At 36.5% G+C, this 22,997-nt stretch overlaps 1 protein-coding gene across 4 annotated transcripts in view; it reads right to left on the bottom strand.

Annotated features, from left to right (window-relative positions):
* LOC139121290 (uncharacterized) overlaps nt 1-22,997 on the bottom strand; it is a 34,231-nt gene that overhangs the window by 3,734 nt on the left and 7,500 nt on the right. For 3 of the 4 annotated variants that reach the window (XM_070686064.1, XM_070686065.1, XM_070686066.1), the window contains exons 2-7: nt 21,004-22,331; nt 16,029-16,071; nt 13,857-14,057; nt 13,554-13,652; nt 10,571-10,624; nt 6,734-6,843 (exon numbers count right to left, since the gene is read on the bottom strand). In XM_070686064.1, the coding sequence (XP_070542165.1) occupies nt 6,801-6,843; nt 10,571-10,624; nt 13,554-13,652; nt 13,857-14,057; nt 16,029-16,071; nt 21,004-21,397 (834 nt within the window). In that variant the 5' untranslated portion in view covers nt 21,398-22,331 and the 3' untranslated portion in view covers nt 6,734-6,800. The remainder of the gene's footprint in view (nt 1-6,733; nt 6,844-10,570; nt 10,625-13,553; nt 13,653-13,856; nt 14,058-16,028; nt 16,072-21,003; nt 22,332-22,997) is intronic. The other variant, XM_070686067.1, reaches the window with a different exon arrangement.

Genomic DNA, 22,997 nt, shown 5'->3' with positions numbered 1-22,997 from the left:
CTTATTTGTTCCTTTGCTATTTTCCAAATTACACATGTACCTGATAACCAACATTGAGAAATTTCAGTAATCAACTTGTTTTTTACAAGACGCTGCAGAATCTTTTCAAGGATACAGATTATAAGTAACTTCTTTCCTCTAAGGAATTGTTCTTATCAGTCCTTTCAGGGCTGGAAATAACAGGTAACAATACTGCTATCCTACGCACACCTACAGACAAATCGTTGCTTTTCTACAATGGAAGGCCTACGGGAGGTACTTTGCATATCTAGTTTGTTGTGACACAGATTTTTTCCTGTTTTCATATCAGTCGTTTGAAAGTGGAAATTCATTTTTGCATATTGAATACACAAATAAATGAAGAAATAAATGAATAGATAAAATAAATAAATAAAAATATGTGATATAACATATAATAAAATATCAACAGGATGTTAAGCATCAGAAAGTAAAAGCTAAGAACCGAGAATAAATTTTCTTTTAGCAAATTCATAGCATCTTTAACCATTTCACACCCATGGTTTGGCCTAGCTGTGGGTACATAACTGTGCTGGTGGTGGCAAATGAGCAACCGAATCCATGTGCAAGCTGCAAAAGTGCTAATGTGACCTCCGTAGTTTTCAGAGGTACCGTTGGACTGAACTACTCTTTCATAATCATAGCGTAGAGAAAGTAATAAAAACTTGGCTCCTTAAACATTACTGATGGCTTGAAGAGCCCTTGTTTCAGTACCTCTTCACTTTAGGCTGTTAGGTGGTGAATATTTGTATGGTTAGTTGTGCAAACGAGTTTATCCTGAATAATTTCATTACTCTCACACTCTCATAATGTCCCAAGGTGCACACACAATTACTTCAAAGAAACAAATTTTCATTTACTCATCCAGAGGTTATTGGTCACGCGTGGCAAATGAATCCTGAATGTGTAAGCAACTCTACTCTAATCAATCTTCAAAAAAACTGCATATACATATCTCACGCAACACAATATTTAATTTTGCCTACATACATACATGTACACATTTATCAGATGCACACACACACACACATATATTTCTTGACAGTCAACAATTTTTAACCCTGATGAAGTGGGATTAAGCCCACGAAACGTAAGATAATAAAATGATATATAATAAAATGAATATATAATATATAAATATATATATATATATATATATATATATATATATATTTTGATACACATATCGACTTACATACAATTGGAAATTCAGTTCTTTATTTTACATGATACTGGTCTGTTTGACCATGACATACCTGAGCCTAGCGGCAAATTAGCAAAAATGTACAAACAGCTTGACATTAAATTTGCTGTTTGCTTTGAGTTTCATATTGATCATTTATGGGTATTTTGATTATCTAGACCCATAGTAAAGCGTCTATACGTGTAAAATGCACTGATATTGTTTACGTTTGAATTCTAGTCTGGACCAGAATTCACTTGTCAACAATAACAATGCAGTCTACACATGTACAGGCTGAGTTAACAAGCCAAACACTGTGTCTATCAACATGCTTTGGGGAGTAGAACAAGAAATTATGGACAACATTTAAAAACAAAAATAGTGAAAACATGATCAATAGCATTATTGGCCTTTAATTACATCAGTATACACGGATACATTAAAAGCAATAGTAAAGACTTGAAAGTTTGTTAGGTTAATCATACTGAACGCTATCAAAAAGGCATTTCAATTTTTACTGCAGTCACAACACTGGCATGAGATATAAACACATTACCACCGCTAATGATATCCCAATGCAGATAACGTCTGATCTCTTCAACTTTGGCAATCTTTAATTATGATTAATAGGACTCCTAAAACAATTATGAATAAATTTGAATGAATAAAATGCCCCCTTTGCTTTAACAACGCCACCTGAGGAAGGTTTCAAAAAACATCACACATGCCTTTCTGCGGTATTTCATTATGTGGTATGACTTTTAATATTAGCCTTAATTACAATCTATCATTTAGGAATATTGTGTTTAAGATTGGTTTGCAGTCCCCATGGAGCCATTTTCTCTGCTGCCAGATTAATTTTGTGAGGTTCAAGTTGAAAGTTTAAGCTTGCTGCAGTCACCTCTCGTTGTAAATAAGATAAAAGATGCATGATGATTTACTGCCAGAAAATTGGGGTTTTCTGCGTCTTTGTTTTGTTCCAGAGTCAATTTGAGCATTTCATCCATGGTAATTGATGAAAATAAAATATTAATGACCACACTGCCATGACCTCATTTTTTTTTGAAAGAAAAATAACTGAGATTGCCTGTATGACTTGGCTCGAAAAGACACAGTGAGAAACCATGCTTTACAACAGCTACGACACATTTCTCATGGAATACTCTGACTGCAGCTTCCACATGGCCAATTTTTATTGGAAATAAATGGCACAATATTTTTAAAATGAATCGATGGTATTTAACGGCCATAAATCAGATGAAATTAAAAGTCTAAATAAGTTGTCAAATTTAGGGAGCTGTGGTAATTGGTGGCGCATCAAATCCAACTCAAGAAACACATCCCTGATGATAAATTAATAATTTGTTATTTCCCAGAGGAAATGTTTCCCCATTGCTCTTCCATTATAGTCATATGGATAGAAACTTTTTCCTGGCGACACGAGACTGCATTTGAATATCCAGCGGTCCCTGCATAGATTTTATTTCATTTAGTATTATGTCTGTTGTGATGGCAAGATCCGTTCATGCTGGCTTGGGGGACTCGTCGATTTCCATCAACTCTGATCTCTCTCTGCCCTAAAACTACGCATATGAGTTATCCCCTTTTTCAATGCTGTGGCAAAATTTGTCCTGAGAAAATTGGCTTCAATATTTATTATGTATTATGTGCCCAATGTGAAGCGTTGTTTTGAATTTATTTTGAACACATGGATCTCGGAAAAAACTCGGTGGTTGGAAAACTTGGGAGCAACTACAAGGTTTTAATGGCCAAGGTACAAGACATGATAATTATAAAAAAGATGAAGAACACTTTTGATTCTTTGAGATAGGGAGAAAAAATGAAAACTAGAGACAACATCACCAATGACTACATAATCACAATCTCTGAATGATTTGTACACATTCTGGGAGGTCAACAACCTCTGGGTCAAATGAATAGGAAACATCTTTCATTGGTTGAAACTGAAAACCATGTGAAACAGCAGCCAAAACCGATAACGCTGATGAAAATGTATAATATCTCTGGATAAAATAACACTATTTTAAATTCCAGTTTTGCAGAAACTCTGAGGAAGAGATGTCTGTCCATCTGTACCTTTCTCAATCTTATGAAGTCTACCTTGCCATGTTCTTGAGTTGAAAGTGAACATGAGCGCTCAGAAAGCAAAAAAATCAACATGGCCATAGGTGGCGCTGTTGAGTTGATACCCAAGCCTTAAAAAAGGTAATGGCCACTGGACATTGATGCAATGGGAGAAGTACAAGCCACTTCTAAGAGTACTCATAACCATAAAATACATCTATTAATTAAGCACGTGCTAGTTTGGTCCTCCTGAACATTTCAGTACATTGATAATTGAAGCGACAATATTGAAATTATGTCCTTGTGCAAAATCCCATATGTGTATACATTACAGACATGTATATTGAAGGTCATGCTGTCTTATATTCATATAGAACATACAATGTCATGATGGAAGTGCATTAACCACTTACTTATATTCTGACTCTGTTCAAAGCAAACTGTACATCAAAGTATTAATTTCTATCAATATTTCAATCACAACTTCCATAAATTTTTTTTGAATGGTACCGGTATGTTGTGCTGTTTCTATCTAGGTGTGCAGTGACATCCTGAGTGTTAAGAAATAAACACATAAAAGCAAACACCAGGTCATCAACAGGCAAGCCATTTACAATCACAGATATTACTTTGAATTAGTTTGGGGCTACATTTGCTGAGCTGCAACCATTTTGCTGTCTATGTCTTGAAGGGCCCTTTACAAATAGGGTCACTGGGGAGCATAAGCAGTAGCAGAAATAACTGAAGGGCTATAAATATGATGTTCACAACTTTCAATTATGAAAAAAAATGACATTTGCTATGCTTTTCTCTGGTACTTGGAAAACACATTTTGCAAGGAACTGCAAGTTATTGCAAACTTTCTGTTGACAGGGTGAGAATTAAATTATGGAATGTCAGAACAAAATTTGAGAAAATCACCAAACTATACCAAATGCCTAAAACCAGTTATCTTTATTTGTCAATGCAGTAACTTCAGACTGAGAAATCTGACTGTGTAATTGGGAAAACTGAAGTAAAATAAATCAAGGAGGTAATCACTCCATATCTAAACACCAGCCTATACTTAACCCAGGAGAGTAAACCTGTCCTATGCTGCAAAACAGATCATTCCAATATCAAGGAAATATCATAGCAGAGGGCAGAGAGATATGAAGTCAATAATGGCTCTCAATTCAAGCCAGACAAGACAAGGCAGTCCCTGCGCATTGACAACACTGCCCTTGTAGGATTAATATCCCCCAAACGATCAATCCACCTCTCATTTCACACTCAAATTTTTGCTCATTTCTAAGGAACAAAAATGCATATTTTCATAAATCTCTGCGTTGAGATATTACTCGTTAATCGTTTTTCATTATTACCGATAACCGAGCACCTTTAATGGTCAAAGAATAACGTCATTAAACCTTTGTCTCCTGTACTGAAAGTTATTGCCATAACACTTTGGTATTTTCATTTATATCTAGCAGCTCCACTTCAGAACGATTTCTTGTAACAATTGACCTTCAAAACCTTCATAAAAATATAATGAAGTGCTTTTTTATTGCGGCTTCATTAATTTTGCCAATGCTGACAAACTAGTTTTCCCAAGGAGGTTTTAATCCTTTTAATTTATATATAATTTATTTGCCTCTGAATAAATCGGAGAAAAACTACACGTTGTGGTGTATGAGACTCAAATGACATATTTCAAGAAATATGATATCAGAGTTTGTACAGATTCTATTATAATTCTATGCAGCTATCAAGAGAATACCTGTAGTTAGAACACATATGTAGTGTAAAATCTGTAGTATATGCATGTAGTGTATATGTACACTATTACTCTATAAAATACGTAGTACCTATTACTCTATAAATGTGTAGTATATACTAGGTAGTACATGTATATATGTGGACTATTATTCCATAAAATATGCAGTATATTTATAGTATATGTGTACACTATTACTCCATAAAATACTGTGAACTGTTCATGTATAATTGGTATCATCTAGAGCTTATTTTTTGTTTTTCCAGTGCTTTGCCAAAAATGCATGAAAACAAGTTCCAACTTACCAATCACATAGAATTTTACACAAAGATCTTAGTATTACTAAATGAAATGCAATTTGAAAACAATATACTTAATTAAATTAAACGAACATACTTGAGGAATGGGCATTTTTACAGTCTCAGTAACAATAGCAGTGTCTTCGATTTTCCATTACAAATAATTTCTAGCACATTTTAGATGGAATTGCTGATTGTCACCTCGACATACGTAAAATTCAGTGTATTTATAACCAGAGGATGATAATTTCTCATTCAATGTAAATCTACAATGACAGTTGAATGAATGCAAGTACTCTGGATTACATGTGATGTCAATCAGAATTTCAACACATGGCGTAATGACAGGAAAAAATTGCATTAAAATATTACCAATTTATTTCTTTGTTATATCTACATGTTTAGATAGATGTTCTGTTCCTTGTGGGGGTCTTTCCTTGATTCAAAGTGGGAAATCAGAATAGTAAATGGTGAAAATTTGCATAAGGCTATAGAATCAAAGATCTATAATAAACATTTACAACTTCGTTGCAACATTTCATTTTTCTTAAAAGGGCTCATATATTAAAATGAACAAAATATATCTGTGGAATGTGGCATTTGGTAATTCAAATAAAATTAATGCAATTAAACATGAAAGTATGGATAGCTCTGTGATCTGTTATCTGAAATGATAACCCGCGATTGCGTTTAATAGTATGCATGCATACATGCAGTTCAGAGTTTTTAGCGCAGTGAGTCATGTGCGTGTTGTATACATAAAGTAATATCACTGTTGGTTGCTCATCATTGTCAGAATAACCATTGTCACTGTTAACTCCCAGTCAGTACTTTGACCTCTGAGCCATCCCCTGAAGGCACGGAGATGAACATGAATTTGCAGGATGAAAATGAAAAGCCATAATTCATCACAGATGGGGCATACTTCTCGCCTGCCCCCTCTCCTGACTCTGACAAAGACCTTCTTGTGAACTTGCTCCGCTACTCACTAACTCCATCATTTTGCTTCCCTGCCTGCTAATTTGCAATATGTGTTGCCATGGCAGCATACTCACTCGCTCCCTATCATCATTATTTTAAACTTTATGCGAGTCTCGGAATACCACTTAACCTTGCTGACCACCTTTTTTCAAAGCAATCTCAGAGAGCTCCCTTGCCTCCATCCTCGATAAATTACCTGGCTGACCTAGTTCCTTACTCCTCACTTAGTATATTAGCGCCCTCGGGGCCCCCGTTGTTCTTCTGTTAAAATCAAAGAGAGGAACTACATTTCTGCTCCATCTATCTGAATTCTCTGAGACTGACCTTCAGAGAACACGCTCCTGGCACGAGTTTTCATTAGCTGTGTGCAACTTTTGTTTTCAATCACATTTTTCCCCCTTGCTCACTCACCCACATCCTGCTACGGTGCCAGTGTCGAACAAAAACATGGTGTGGCGTTCACCGCAGGCTACCTGCGTCACGTGTCGATGTTGCAGGGTACGCAACAAGTGTGGCTTGACCTGTAAGAGAAAATAATGAAGGATTTTGTTAGTTTGGACACATTGTGATGAACAGATGTGGAGGAAGAGAGCATGAAATATACATAAGAATATCACATCTTTCATTGATGGGGGGGGGGTATCTATTGATGAACAGCACTAACTACGGACAACTTACGCATGCTTTGTCTAGTTACATTAGTAAAGATGCACACTACGGTAGACGTGGAGTTTACCATTAGATTTCACAGAACATCTGATAATATGATTCTTGAAACAGGAAACCCCTAGTAATTTTCCTCAACGTCTTCCAAATCATTGTAAAATGCTGATATACAAAACAAGTCACTGCAGTATTTCCCAGGTGTAATGTGAATACCAAGATGAAAAAAATGAGGGAGATGGTAGCCGTTATAGATGACCTTTTCTCTCAATTTTCTCTTGCAGAATAAAATAACAATTTGTATCTCAGCTGATGTAGATGCTGTGTTTTGTAAATTTCTTTCTGATGGGCTATGACTTATAGTGCGTCATCGAAGTAACCTTGCTCGGTAGATCAAACCCGCTGCATGCACACCAGTGTGAAATATTGAATCAAAACAATCTCCTTTGAATTTCAAAAAATATCAAAAGCATCCATTACGTTAGGACATTGTGGGTGGTGGAAGGAGGTGTGGGGGAAAATACTAATGAGGTATCCCTGGCCCTCGAGGGAATTTGGAGCTCATTCAGACTGAAGGTTCCAATTTCCAAGAATTCATATTGCAATGTAACCGTGATCAGGGAGATCAAATAAACGTTATTTGGAAGGCGCAATTGGAAGGAAGGGAAGCCCGGTGCGATTTGGATGTTCTATGACGGCGTTAATGAAATCTGTCAATTATGTTGTGTCCTATTCAGTTGCAATCCTTTACTGGAGGTGTAATCACTCCCTTGTGCCAGAAATTGATATGGATTAGCGCGGCTAATCGGAAGATGAAACCAAAACATGGATTTGTGTCGGCCGTGCCGCTAATTCCACAGTCTCCCGGGATCACCTATGAACTGGGATGGTGGGGAAAATTCACTTTGCTAATCCCCAGTATTTCCATTGGTGCCATGTAGACACTCACTGGGATTACCAGCCCATTAGGGACAAATAAAGTCTGTGTACAGACTAAGACGGCACTGGGACATTAGTTTTCCAGCCCTTATAGCGCTGCCGTCTTTCTATGCAGGCTGAACTATCAACTACTGGTGATACCATTGTAAGTTAAAAGGTAGCTAATGGACATTGTATTAGCATACAGATTTCTTCATTCACTTTCAACCTCAAATCCATCGGCTTTAGAATGTCAGATTTGTTTCCACTCATGTTGATTTATTTGATGCCTTTCTTCCCCTGCAACTGTCACAATAGCTGATTTGTAGTTCCATGAAATACAATCCACATGGTGTTTCAATACTGCCCCCATGAGGCTACCGGACTTGAGCACAGAAACTCCTGTCACACCACAAGAATAAATACCGCCCTCATATGGCACACTTACCTTTTCATTGACATTTGTTTTTATTTTCTAGTTCACATGGCATCAACAACATGCTTTCTTCTCTAATTTATTCTGAACACACACATTCACAACAAACAATCACAACATGCACAACGACTGGCAACTCGAATGACAAAATTGAAAATGCATGCGTATTACAATTGGTGCAAGCAGATGAACAAAAACATTAACGAAACAACAGAAAACCATTCTCGGTTAGCCGATTAATACTTCGGCCTCGCAACCTCAAAGGTTACCATTAGAAATAGCATGCTTAACATGTTAGTGAGAGCCCTTCCTTTAAGAATAGTTTCCATTATTCTAGTTGCTATGCTGAGAGGTCCATAGCAACAAGAATGTTGGAGTCCTCCTTAAAGAGAAATAGGAAAAAAATTGTGAATTAATTATCTAACTTTACGTATGATCATTGTGAAACTTTATCCTGTGGTTAAAGACAAAAAACTTTTGTTAATTAATACAATTAATGTTATTCCTAACCCTCCCACCCCTGCAACCACTATAATAGTTAGGCCCAACTCTATGGTGTCTATAGTCCATTACACTTTAGCTCAGGGAGGTGAGGGAATGAAGGGATGTTAGCGATGACGAATAATGCTCTTATGAAACAAACAAAGCATGCACCATGTGTTTTATACTTCCATGGTTACAGCAAACCAATTATTACCAGTTGGTGTTTCGGTAACACAAAGTCACATATCCTATGTTAATTGCATGACCCTTAAAAAATGTTATTAGTGATCTGTTGCTGTTGTGTTTCACCGACATTGTTGACAAGTCACCGCTGCCGTCATCGACAGAATTATACCTGCACTGAAATATTTTTGCAATACCTAATTCATCTCACACCTGGGTGGTTTGTGCCGAAAGATCGCAGTATCCCTAACCAGTCTAACACAACCTGATGATTATTATTATGACTGTTTACGTGGTATTTGCAGTACATGACTTTGCAGAAAATTATCAGCACTAAAGTGTAGCCAATTTCAACCATGTGATGGTGAAAAGAAACTAAAAGGATTTTTTCCATCTGAATTTTGAAGCTTTGAATTGATGATAAAGCTACTGAGAATTGTTCTTTATTTTGACATTATAATGAACTTTTATGAAACTATCACACACTATGCCCAAGATCATTTTTATGATAATCACTACAAAATGAGAATTCAAAACTGTCAAAGCATGGCAATACATAAAGATCTAGTCTCCGAAAATGGCTATACAGACAAATAAATATGTGAAAAATCAACTGCATGGTGTTTGATTTGTTCAAATCAGAGGCACTTTGTCTTCAATTTGCAGTATGGACAGTGGGAAGTTTACAGAGCTATAACCCCTTTCATGTAAAAGAAATTATATCATACCAGTATATTGATGGTGGAAATACAGTGACCTGATTGGTCGAGACGCGAAAAGAACCATAGTATATTGGCGATATACCACGGCTGGCACACGCGCGAGCTCTCAGCTTGAGCAAAAATCCGTTTTGACATTCCATGCCAGACTTTCAATATACTGTTATGATCACACCCAGCAACGGGTATACACTCGATTTTGGACCAGTTCACTTCATATATGCACTCGCTATCGCTGGTGCATATATGTCGTGAACTGGTCAAAATCTCGTCAATATTAAAGTTCAAAGTCAATATTAGTGAGTAGCCTATCAGTTTGTTCTGTGTCTGCCAAACATACAAACTTTTAATTAAAATTGAGGACATGCAGTTTGGAAAATGGCATCCTATGCAATTAAAAGAAAGAAGCTGTCACTAATTTTCAAAGTGATGACAATATTGCCAAGATGCTGAGATCTTTACTGTTTTCTTAGCTTAGATTTCTGTGCAAATTGCTTTGCTGCTCTCCCTAAGACTTGAGAAAAGCAAAACAGAAAACAATGTGTCTTTCAGTCTGGTGTTCAGGCGTGGTTACTATTTACCCAGGTGTGAGAAGCCATTCAAGACAGTACTGAGAAGCAGAGTTTCGAATTTCTCAGACTGATCTCTTTGGTTTCAATATTGAATGTGAACTTGCAACAATATCCATGTGAAACACTTTGACACACGGGAATTAGAATGATTGCACGTGTTGACTAAATATGTTGCAGCTGCCAAAAAATCAAATTATAGCAAATTAAATTCACCCTGCGACCCCCTTTTTAGAAAAAATTTGGGTTAGGTTGCTTTTTTGTTAAACTATTATACCTCGTCAAGAAATCTGCCCTTATCCCTATGATGCAGCAACACATGAGGCAGAACCTAGAATGGGAGAGAAAAAAATGAAAAAAAAGAGAAAGACAGGGTTTGAGAAAAGAAAAGAAAAGCTCCTTTCCCATGACGCAGTGGGAATAGGAGCCAAGAATGTATGGACATGCACAAAAAGTGGACAGAGAAAACGTCGGTGGAAAGAAAGATGGCAACACAAATGTTTGTGGGTTTAGGTGATAGTAAGTGTTGAAGGGCTGGAATCCTGTACTTCAGAATGTGTCAGTTGTTTGGACAAAATTTGGTACCAAGTTCAGTTTTATTTGGTATGAGTACATCTTCATCAAGAAGACAAAACATGGGAAATGTGTTGGAAATTTGAAAGAAATGATGGCTTTGTTTATGAACTGTGTACATGTACATAATCAACTTAGGTTCATCCTCATCAAAGCAATTTACCTGTCAATTTTTGACGGTGTCCGTGGGGACTAACAAACTATACAAGTGATATGTGACTTTCAGGGGAACAAACTGTACAGTAAATTAACAAACTGTATAGTGGTTTTGAAATTCTAATAATAACACTGATATAGCAAAACTGAACACAGAAGCCTACCTACTACATGTATAGCAAGAATACCATTTCCTACTGGAAATGATACAGTAAAAGTCAAAGAAGTTTCTCAAAACAGTGTCCTTCAAACAATACTTTTTCCATTTGGATCCAAAATGCTATCAAAATTAGAAATTCTAGTTTTTCAACTAGAAGGCAATTTTTTTGTACACTAAGCCTTGTCACCACTTTTATAACTCTTTCAGCACATTTTATAAGAACAAGAGTGAACAATGTTTTTCTTATTTTAGGGTCACTGATTGCCACAAGAAATTGCTTTATTCCATCCTGTCATTAGCAAAATCTGTTATACCATTTCCATGCATAACTAAATTGAAAATTTTAATGATATGCTGTTATCCTGGTATGTCATCCCATGGTAAGAAAACAAAATAAAGTAGTACAGATCGGAGAAAACAGACCAACTGCACATTGGGATGTAGTACTGACAAATTTGCTTGGCAGCATTGAAACAAAGACTCCAAGCAGGGAATAAAATACATACAAAAGCATCTCATTATGTCATTTGTCATGAAGGATGATAAAATGGTCTTGAACATGAAAAACATGGATTCATGGACATTATATGATAATGAAACTAGATAAAGACACACAGATGCGAACTGGTCAATTACCATGACCGACATTTAAAAGACTTAAAATTATTTTCTGATAACTACACTGTCAGTTTATCAACAGTACTGTGAACATATTATTTATTAGAACATGTTTTGGATGAGATGGTGTGACTATTTAAGTAGTGTACTGTGAGTTAGAGACACAATTTAGATTCAACACACAATGATCTGGTTAATTCAGCTGAAGGTTCTCTTGCAAGTGTGGCAAGGTCTTTGTTCTCTGTCTGAATATTTGGTTTGGTAGTTGGGGCAATGTGTAAAGACAGGAGTTGAAGTCTGAAAAATGTTAACAGAAGTTTTGCACTTTTGTTCAGGAGAGGTTTGAATAATCTTTGCCATTGGTCAAGAGTGAAATGGCCATGGTCTTGGGACAGTCCACACGCAGGATGACCATACAAGATTCAAAGGAAATCATTGTTCCTTATCATGGTTATTTCATTGAATTCAACTGATCTCATTTTTTATTCTATTCATCCCATGTTCCTATGGTTGGAAGGGCCATACACTGTAACACTTGAGTGAGAACCGGTTACATCAGGTGTACATGTATATCTGTACATTTTGCACCTACGATACGACTTTCTGAAAAAGCATATGGTGCAGACATGGCAGCAGTCTGACGCATACATAATCTGCTACAACAACTTTGAGGAATCATCACTGTGTTACAATGTTGTATTTTTTTCCCCACCTGCTGTTGGCGAAACTGTTTTTCCGTTGAACAAAGGAGAAACAGTTAAAGGAGAAGCCAAACTGATTCATAACGCTTGCTCCTGTCTCATTTGCTAATCTTACCAGGAAGATAGCTTTAAAACTGTGACAAAGGGAAAGGATAAATCGTTTTTTCACTTTCAAATCAGATTTCCAAATGCAACTATCAGGGACATCAATATCTTAAATTCTTAAGATTTTTACTGCTTGTACATGCTCCCCACTCAAAGTTTTTCACACAATGGCTTTTATCCAACCACAGAAAATATTGGTACAATACTACAGTGCTAATTGAGTTTCACAAGGCTTGAACATATTAGACCGATGACATCACCACTACCATCATTTAACATTGCTTTGAGTCGTCATCCATGTGAACAGAAATCAACATTATTTTTTTGTCGCTAGGCTACGGTAAATTTTCCAAATATGTACCCCAGTCTGCCTTCTCTTTAAATTTGATTTGTCTTTGGAGTAATATGAAAACATGGATTCTGGTATGTACAAGTGTGTCACCACATATTTTATGTCAGTGAGTGTCATATCTATATACATGTACATTTCTATAGGCTGATTTCTTTGCATGTTTTTAGGAGAGGGGAGAGAAGGGAATAGTATACATGGCTTTTCACATGGAGAAAAACGACAGCAAAACAGGAGTCAAACGATGGCAGTTTTGCTCCCTAAAGTTGACAAATACCAACATCTAACAAACATTTTTGATATATACAAGTACAACATACTTATCCACAGGTTGTGTACTACCCCTTTTTGTCTTGACATAATTTTATGACAAACAGTTACAAGACAAATTGAACATGAACATGTGCTAGTAGGAAACATACTGACTCTCATTAAACCCTTGGTAGAGAAACATCGAGAAATCCCATTTCCATGTGCCTTGGACAATTACTGCAGTGCAACCATTTACAATTGAACATACATGTAATACTGTACATTTATATGGAAGTTCGAGATGCCTACAGCAGGAAAATTTCTTCAAGAAAAAATTCGACTTCACCTTGTGCACAGTGTAAGACTGTGTTTACGCTTTTTACATACACCAGGCAGGCATGATAGATGTACGCACACTGAAACCAGTGTACATGTAATAATTCCGCTGTACAATGATAAAAAGGCAAGCAGTGCATTAGACATTGGAACATTTTGGCATTTGGGTATATTTCCCTTTACTATGTTAAATTATAAATATTGCAATTGGAGAGTTGAAAAAAGTGGTCATAGAAGAGGATGTAAATTGTGTAGTCTGTTGCTACAAAAATATATCCACAGGAATTTTTATGAAGGCAGTACTGTGTCTTACCTGGTTCTCCTTGTAATTTTTGACTTGAAATCGTATCCCAGCTGTGCATTGTAGTTGTTGCCAAAACTGTAGCACTTGCCATTTTCCAGCCAGACTATGGTGTGCCTGCTGCCACAAGCCACACCCTTGACTTTGACTCTCTGCTCACTGAGGTACACTCGCTGTGGGTCAGAATGCGTCTCTCTGTCGCCGCAGCCAAGCCTGTCGCAAGACAGATCAAAATGTCATGTTTAGAAGAAGAAGTATCTTATACCCGGTGTATTCAGAAGAAAGAATGTTGCAGTGTACCTGATATTGGTTTCTGGTTTATTGAAGACGTGACTTGCACAAATATTTAGACTGAGATGCAGGATATTTCAGATTCTTGGCTGTGTTGAATATTGACATGATTCTGCACCTGTGCAATTCCAGTACAAGGGTACTTATACTGTGAAGGCAATTCTCTTGGAATGGGACAACCAATTCTACAATAACAGGTACATGTATGTACAATTTGCTTCATAAAATTTAAATTCTCCCTTTGTGTTCTTAAAACTGTTGACCTTTTCTATGATATTTTTCCAGATATTGTATAAAATACAATTCCATGCAGCATGTAACATGGACCATTTTACATGCACAGTAGAACGGCATTTAAAAGTGCAAACTCATGAAAGTTTTACAAACTAGTAGTTTATTTATCATTATATAATTTATAATTATTTGAACCCTGCATGGAGGTATATAAGACAGAGTGTGATTTCTATCTGGACTGGAACATCAAATATAGTTATCAGAGTCTTCACATCAGTTTAGTTTGACAACTTAAGTGAAAAATACACAGTAACCTAAAAGGTGTTGAGATATGAATCATAACAATCTTTCGTTGTTATATAATCATTTACTTTTCAAAACAACCACTTATTAGCCAGACACAAATAACCATTTATTAGCCAGACGCAAATAAGTACAGAATTACACCAGGCAAACACTGGGTTCTATGTCTATAGAGAAGTCTGTATGAGTGCGTGTGTGTACGTAACGCTGGCTTAGCCCAGCTCTATTGCTTAGTCAGTATAAGGGTTTCTATAGCGGTACTCCAATGGCAACACAAACTGTCAATACAAGCTATTCAACAGGAACCTGCTGTCACACGATCAATCCTGCAAACAAGCGTCAGCGCAATTTTCAAACGGTCTCCGAGGCTGTGTCAATATCCACCTGTTCAGCCTGGATCACCTTTTCCATTCAAAAGGTTAATGACTCAAATATCCAATAATGGACACTTTCACTCCCGGAAGTCTTGGCACCTTTGCTATTGGAAGCCACTTATTAACAGTCAGTGCGCCCATTTTATTGGCAAACACTCTCCAAGTCCAAAAAAATCCAGTCAAATGGAGAAATCAAATTAAAATGTTTCAGATGTCACTTCATTTTCCTCTTTTTTCCATTACGCGGCAAACATCATGTCAAACACTTTCACAGTAATTTCCCCTTAATCACTTGGTACATTTACCAAAAGCATATTACACTCCTTAAAGTTTCTACAAAAGTCTTGCAAAGTCACGCTTTCTTTCAGATATAAAAGCTGACTGAAGAAGGGAAATTAAATCCATTACGTTACAGTAACCATGCGTATAATCTTGGACTGAATTGCAGATCTCTTATTCAATTAAGGTTAGAAAGCATATTCTAGATTAAATTTTCAAACTTCTCAAGTTTTCACAATGCAGAGTCAAGTCAAAAGGATGGTTATGTTTAGAAGTACAATAGCACATATTTCTCTGGGTTCTGGCCAAGGGCCTTTGCTTTGAATTTTAATGCTTGAATTTGTAAGAGCATGGTTATAACCAATCGGAAAGGGTGTGAGTTGGCATTTTCTTGCACCATTCAAATTCCCTTGTGGATGCAGAAATGTATACTGGCCAGTAATTGTGTTTGATTTAGCTTATCCCTACTGTTTCTGTGCATGGATCCTGAGTTTACCCCTTTCACCACCATGGTTTGGCCCAGACCCGGTGCTATCAATGGTGAGTGTGGATCAGTTTATGTGGAATGGGTGTGAACTGATTGAAACGTTTCACCACCAGACTTTGATACATCTTATTGTTTCTCTAGTGGGCTGGTGGACCTATATACACTGAAATACCGGTTTGGATGAAAAGTCGAAATTCCAAATTAAAGAATACTCACTGTCCACTGTTTCCATTTCCCCAGGCATAAATTTGATTGCTATCTGCAAAGGAAAAAAAAAAGACGGGATATGGTAAGAAATGGTACACGAAAAAAAAGTAACAACTGAAACAAACTAGATATGTTCAATGCTGTGAATTTTGATGTAAAACCGCTTACTGAGTGAATCACAGGGACTCATTACACAAAGCTGAAAGCCTTATCACGTTGGTCTTTCAGGCTGATAGTCGGCATCTACAAATACATAAAAGCAAACACAGCATCTTCTCTATGCTTGAATGGAAATGTTTTTATAATTTATCCTCTTGAGGTGATTATAGTGCTCTTTGCCATTTTCCAACATCATTTTAATGAATTTCACTTTTATGTGGAATATCATTAATCTTACTGTTCCTGCTGAATCAACATTGATAATTGTAACTTTTGTAGCTTGGCTGGTTGATGTGTATGTGAGGTGTGCTTCAATGTAATACATGATTTTTATACATTACAGAAATTCTGTAAAAAGCTAACTCCAATATTTACACATTAAAGATGAGGACTACAACATAGAAAGTAGTTTAATACTGTATGTTGGCAGATCATGTTACCCAGCAGCGAGAGAGAATGCATGGCTGTGCTCAGTGAGCTGGCTTGAAAGGCTGAAAGCCCTATTCAGCATTTTGTAAGCGTCATTTTCCAGTCTTTTCTTGCTCACTTAAGTTTGAACTCTACAGCTCAAGAAATCTCTGTTTTTATAACTCCATTTCAATCAAAGTCCAATGTTGTCACGGGTAATCTCACTGATAATGACCAATACAATATCATTGTTAAGCCAGAAAACTCATTCATTCAATTTTTTTATTTACTTCTCATTCAAGTTTTGTATGGTTGAGGTGTTCACCCTAGCGATACCATCACCTTACAATTGAACAATGAGTGTGCACCCTGAGGCAGGCAGACTTGAAGTTTTTCACACTTTTCAATCTGCCTCACATCTATTGTTACACTGGTATTGATCAACGCTTACTGCTATGACTGTATTCACATTTCAACGCCACGTATTTTGAAAGTAAATTCTCATGGTCATAGCCATCAATCACCTAAGCAAACAATTTCATTTTTCTGCCATGTGTAGTTTTCTTGACACAGGGATTTGTTGCCTCCATAGGCTAATTGCTACCTTGCCTTGATCATAAACACCAAACACCAATGTGTAGTACCGGGAAGACAAAGTCATACATACAGAATGCTGCCACACAATAATGAGCGATGGCTGGATAACATCTGAAAGCCTAATTCTGAGTTTCAAATTTGTGTAACAAGATCCAAAATTTCCACCTCTGGTCTCCTGCCATGATGCATGTGTTAAAAATTGCACAGACAAAATCATTGTTACTCTATGTACATCCATGTACATTGTACATGTACAGTGATTGGCACCTTGAAACATGCTGGAAGAATGGTCAACAAAACATTCTTCTGCCCTACTTATTGACAAAATGACCAAAACAAGCAGATGTCATAATCTCTAGCATCTGCCAGAAATATCTGTGCATGCAGATGCTAATGACAACAAGCTGCTTGGGAATAAACTGTAAACTTTGGTGCAATACACAGTGAGGTGCATATACCTTACACTCATCAATATCAATATCATTTTTGTTCATGGCTGGTTTTAAATTTATCTATCATTTGTTAATGATAAAAACAAGCAAAAAGGCTAGTGATTTGTCCCCTTAGATGATGAACAGAATTTATAAAGTGTACTGGTACATGTATGCTAATATCAATCAACGTTTTGAAATGCTACCACTGTTTTTGTCCTTAAAATTCTGTGTATGCTTGTTACTCTGATTTTTTCTTGGCAAATCAGAACATACTCATACTAGAATATTAAATTATTCATAAACTACAGCAGGATCTACACATACATATACTATGTCAACTTAAACTGCCATATTTGCAGACTCTAATACTGAAGTTAGAGCCGAACATGGCCATATTCATCATGTCATACAAACTTCTCCTCCAACTCTCGGAAGTGTTTACACTCTGTACTGAGTAAATGTTGATCTGCAAATGTTTGATCTGCAAGGTGACAGCTAAATGCGAAAGCAGAGTTGCAAAGTCATGCAATTTATGTGTGTTCACGTCAGTCACTTGAATCTCTTGGCAAATTTTCATCTCTGTTTCTGTCTGTCTGAATAGTCACATCTTGTGAGTTGAATTTGCTGGTCAAATACTGCACTGTTTGGCAAATACAGAAAAACCAACAACCCTCTGTACTGTAAATCTTTCATGAGGTTGCATTTGGTAAATCAGAATACAAAGAGTTTAAGTTCAAATGTCTTACTATTAATACTAAATTTCCTTTGACGTGCCTAAGTGTCTACCCAAGGTGAAAATTTTTCTTTGAGAAAAAAAATCAAAACTGTTTCTATCGTCTGAAAATTTGATTTTTGTTGTATAATACAGTATTTCATGAAGGTTTTAAGGAATCTACTGTTTTGAAAGATGAATTATGGACTCATACAGGAATATGAAGTATGAATATGTATACATGTATGCATACATCATCTTGTTATTGCTGAAACCTTATCAGAACATTATCAACAAGATAAGAGTATTCATTGATTTTTTTGTGGGGAAAGGTTCTGATTTCAAAACAATGACATGCTTGCTTGAACACAGGCAGCGAATGAAACATTAGGGTAGTATGCACATCATATGTTAAAAAGACTTAAACTTTTGCTGAAACTATCCTAAACGAAACATTCAACCATTCTCTTACCAAATCAAGAAGAAAAATCAGGAGCTACTGTACAAAGTTTGGTACTACAGAAACAAATTAAATAACATTTACCGATATTTTCAATTCAAAATGGCCACCATCCCTATGTTAACTCTATGGGGAAAAATAAAATTTTCAATTTTCAAAAAACCAAGGGCTAAAAGGTATTTAAAATGAGCCCCAACAAGTGGCAGATCAGAAAAGAATTTTAGAAATTTGAGGGTTCAAATATTTGTTCATGAGGCGCGTTTTACCTTTAGATACATGCCAACCCTATATACTGATATCTTAATTGGCAAGAATTGTCAATGGCGATAGAGTAGTTTTGTGGCCATCAAGAACATCATTATAGTACTACTACTACAATAAAGTATTGATTGTGAAGCCTGGTAAAACCAATTTCTAAGTCTCAGAGTCCATGTACTGTACATGTAGCACCAAATTGTATATCAGTTATTTACACAGTTACATTTGTAACTGGACATACTTTCCTAAACAGGTATTAAAAGGGACCTTTCTAAAGACGCATCATTGGTAAGCTGGCATATGAGCATTCACTTTTTATGACTCTTGTTACAATCACAGAGCTCAGAGTAAACCATGCTAGGCAACCTTCAGTGTGGATTGTGAATTTCTTTGATGCGTTGATCCACCTGACATGGGGTCACACTATCAAAAGCATGGACAATGCATACTAAGGCTCACCTCATATACAGACTCAGAGCTCAGCAGCTTAAATTAATATCCTTCTACTCATGTGTATATTTACAGCAGTGGCACAGGTATTACACTCACTATAAATACAGACACACAGCACACAGACACAGACACATACACACACACACACACACATGTATATATATATATATATATATATATATATATATATATATATATATAGATGACAAATTATTAAATTATTTCAAGTATAAAGTAATATCTTTTACTTGTTTCATGCATCCTGCAATCCTCAATATATGTATATATATATATATATATATATATATATATATTATATATATAATATATATATATATATATATATATATATATATATATATACTTATCTGCAATTTTGTTACATTGTACTAATTGTAATTAATACATTCAATGTATTATTAATATATTATTCAAATATAAATCAATAAATTAATTCATCAATAATTATAAATTGATATATTCAGGGCTGGCTCTGACTCAGCATGTCAAGGGGTCTCCTTCTTGAAATTGACACGCCACTGATTCAATAAAGTACATTGCATGTACTGGTATATTGCTGAGGCAAAGAAATATCCAGAACTACTGAATCAAATCACAGAGATAATAAATCTTGTCAAAGGGCATAACGCTCTGACTTACACATGTACACTATTGCTGGTATACTAGTATGATTAATCAAAGAGTTGTTCAGACGTTGGATGGACTGACCTTTGCAAGATAGACTACCAGCATGAGGACATCGATAAATTGAATGATAATATTAACTTAGGCTGTTATGGAAAATGACAGGGCATTGTACTTTGTCTGTCAATATAAAATGAAATTATCCAATTACGATCAAGTGTAAACCAAACAACGTCAAATCAAAACGTGCTAATATAATGGGCATTAGTGTAATTAATGACTGCAATGATTGTCATAGCCAATCGCCTTTCGTGTGCCATGTAAATTAATTTGAGAATGATTGCCTGAAATTGTCAGAAAGCCATTAATAGTAAATAGATGCACTCAGTTTAATCAATCAAGTTGAAGGGTACTCAATGACAGCTGTGACGACACTGAATGTCGTCACAAGAACCAAAACAAAGACTGTAGGCTACGTCATATACAGACTGTATGCTACAGTACTTTGATTTAAATCTGTGTGGATACCACATGTACTGTTGATGTCAAGGGCATTGTCCTTTCTTCAGTTCCTTGATACAGTAGTGATGGGAATGTCTTGCTCTGCTAGGAAACCCACACTCTGCCTAGTTGCATAGAAAACACTGTAAGGTCATGGCTTTTATCCTCTAAACATAAACTTTGGCACATCCCTATTGTTGTTCATTAAGATGGCTCAATGCATGCACAGGTAAATGTAGGTGGGGGGGGGGGGTCATGGGGTCAAGTGGGGAGTGCCGAGATGCTATGGTGGTCTGACAGATGATGTTCAAGGCATGCAGTAACGCAAGGCTGTATTACACTTAAAGTTATACTCACATGTTACTATGACCGTGTGGCTGGCTCCGCAAGCTATGATTTTTGCACAACTCAAGGGGTCTCCCGTTCTTGAGAAGATCTTGAGGAGACCTTGTTCAGCACTGACGTCCCCACCGCTGCCATGTCCATGCTGTCCAAATTCACCACATCCCCATCCAATCAGCTCTCCAACATCCCGGCTTCCGTTCTCCTCCCACACGGCATTGTTATCAGGGGAGTATGTCGCAGACATGTTAACGGAGGGGCTTCTGTCTGTCTCTGAAGCACAGTCCAGTGTTGAGACTGAGTCCCCTGAAGACTGTTTCCTTTCAACCCCCGGCTGAATTATCAATGCCTTCCCATTTGGCAGGCTTGAATCAGCACTCTGCACTGAGTCTAAAGAAACTGTACTCATGTCTGACACTAATAATTCAGCTTTCTAGTGTCCTTAACTCAATGAACAAAAATATCTATCCATCAAGCAAAACATTTAAAATTGAAGCTGAAGGCAAAAGTTAGTTCCCATAATTTGGTAAAACATTGATCAACTTCCTTTGATCAACTTCCTTTTGAGTTCACATGATTTAGTACATGAATCATCGAACTCGACTATTGCTACAACCACTCAACTTATTAAAAATATTTCCTCTGTGGTTTGAAGCGTAGTTCTATTTTTCAGATTCTCAAGCTAAGCCCTTATCATAAATTTTGATGGGTTCCATAATTTTCTTTTCACCATTCAACTTTGACTGAATATTTCATCCTGAAATATTGCTCTAAATTACTTACAGCCCGAGTGATTTACTTAGTAATTGCGACTGACTGGGAGAAAGCACGTATGAACATCGCACCCACTTTGCTTCTATTATACATGAAAAGCCACTTGATTCAATTATGACTGAATTACTTGAACAACAAACAATAACACTCCAGTAGTATTCCGTCCTGGTTATTAAAATAAAAACTCAGAGTAATTCAGCTTCATTGAGTTGGCCTTTCCTTCATAATTTCATGTGGTTCTCTGACGGTCCCATTCTTTGAGCGATGAATAGTTGCCACGGTTACATTTCTGTTTCTATGGAGTTGCTCCAGGGCATCAGAGTTTCAAATGATATCTGAAGTATGGAAATATTGAAAAAAAGAAATTTCCTCCCTTGTGCTGCACGGATTAACACCTTCATGTAACTGGATATTGAAATCTACAGTGAAAGGAATCAGCACAGGTTGTGATGACCAATTTCTTTCTCTTCAAATTTCATAAATGTCCTTTTGAACTTTCCAGTTGAGAAAATTTCCCAGGCACAGCAGGTAAACATTTAGAAGTACATGTCCAGAGGTCAACATCTCACCTGTTAGCAATAAATAGAGAAGAGAAGATTAGTCATTGACACATACTGTTTGACTTTATGACAGTTTCCTTAGACAGACATTTTTCATATCCTATCTCCATGACAGATGGTCCGCTCATTAGTGTTTTCAACAATGAGAAACATCAAGCCCTTCAAGTTATTAACAAAATATCCAGTGTGCGTAGGATTACAGGCATATATACACACTTAAAAGAAAAATAAATAAATAATAGAGAAATGAATGAATAAATAAAATTTCATCAAGGTGCGCTGTGTACATGTATACAGAAGAAGTCAAAATATATGGTGTGCGCTTTTTATGCATCAGCCTATGCTAGTCCAAAATGTCTCTTTGCCAACCAAAAGTCTGGAATGATTGTATGATAGAGCTACTTGCAATTCAAAGAAAGTCAGCTTTATTTACACAAGGTGTTAAACCTTTTTGTGATCTACACTGAAAGCTGTTCTGAGCAAAAAAATGTCTGTCCTCATTCTTTTGTCTTTTCACACTTCAACCGGTGAGTGACCTGATTATTAATCAGTGTGGTTGCCATGGAAGCACACAATTGATACACGCAAATAAAAAAGTCGCGATATTCAGATAGTGGCATTTAAAGCGTCTGAAGCAATTGTACTGTTTCTGACCCCCGTGAAGTGGGCAGTACT

The sequence above is a fragment of the Ptychodera flava genome, chromosome 21 (assembly GCF_041260155.1).
Source record: "Ptychodera flava strain L36383 chromosome 21, AS_Pfla_20210202, whole genome shotgun sequence".
NCBI classification, from domain to species: domain Eukaryota; kingdom Metazoa; phylum Hemichordata; class Enteropneusta; family Ptychoderidae; genus Ptychodera; species Ptychodera flava.
The sequence above is the reverse complement of the archived record's forward strand: the minus strand, read 5'-3'. Positions and strand labels throughout refer to the sequence as shown.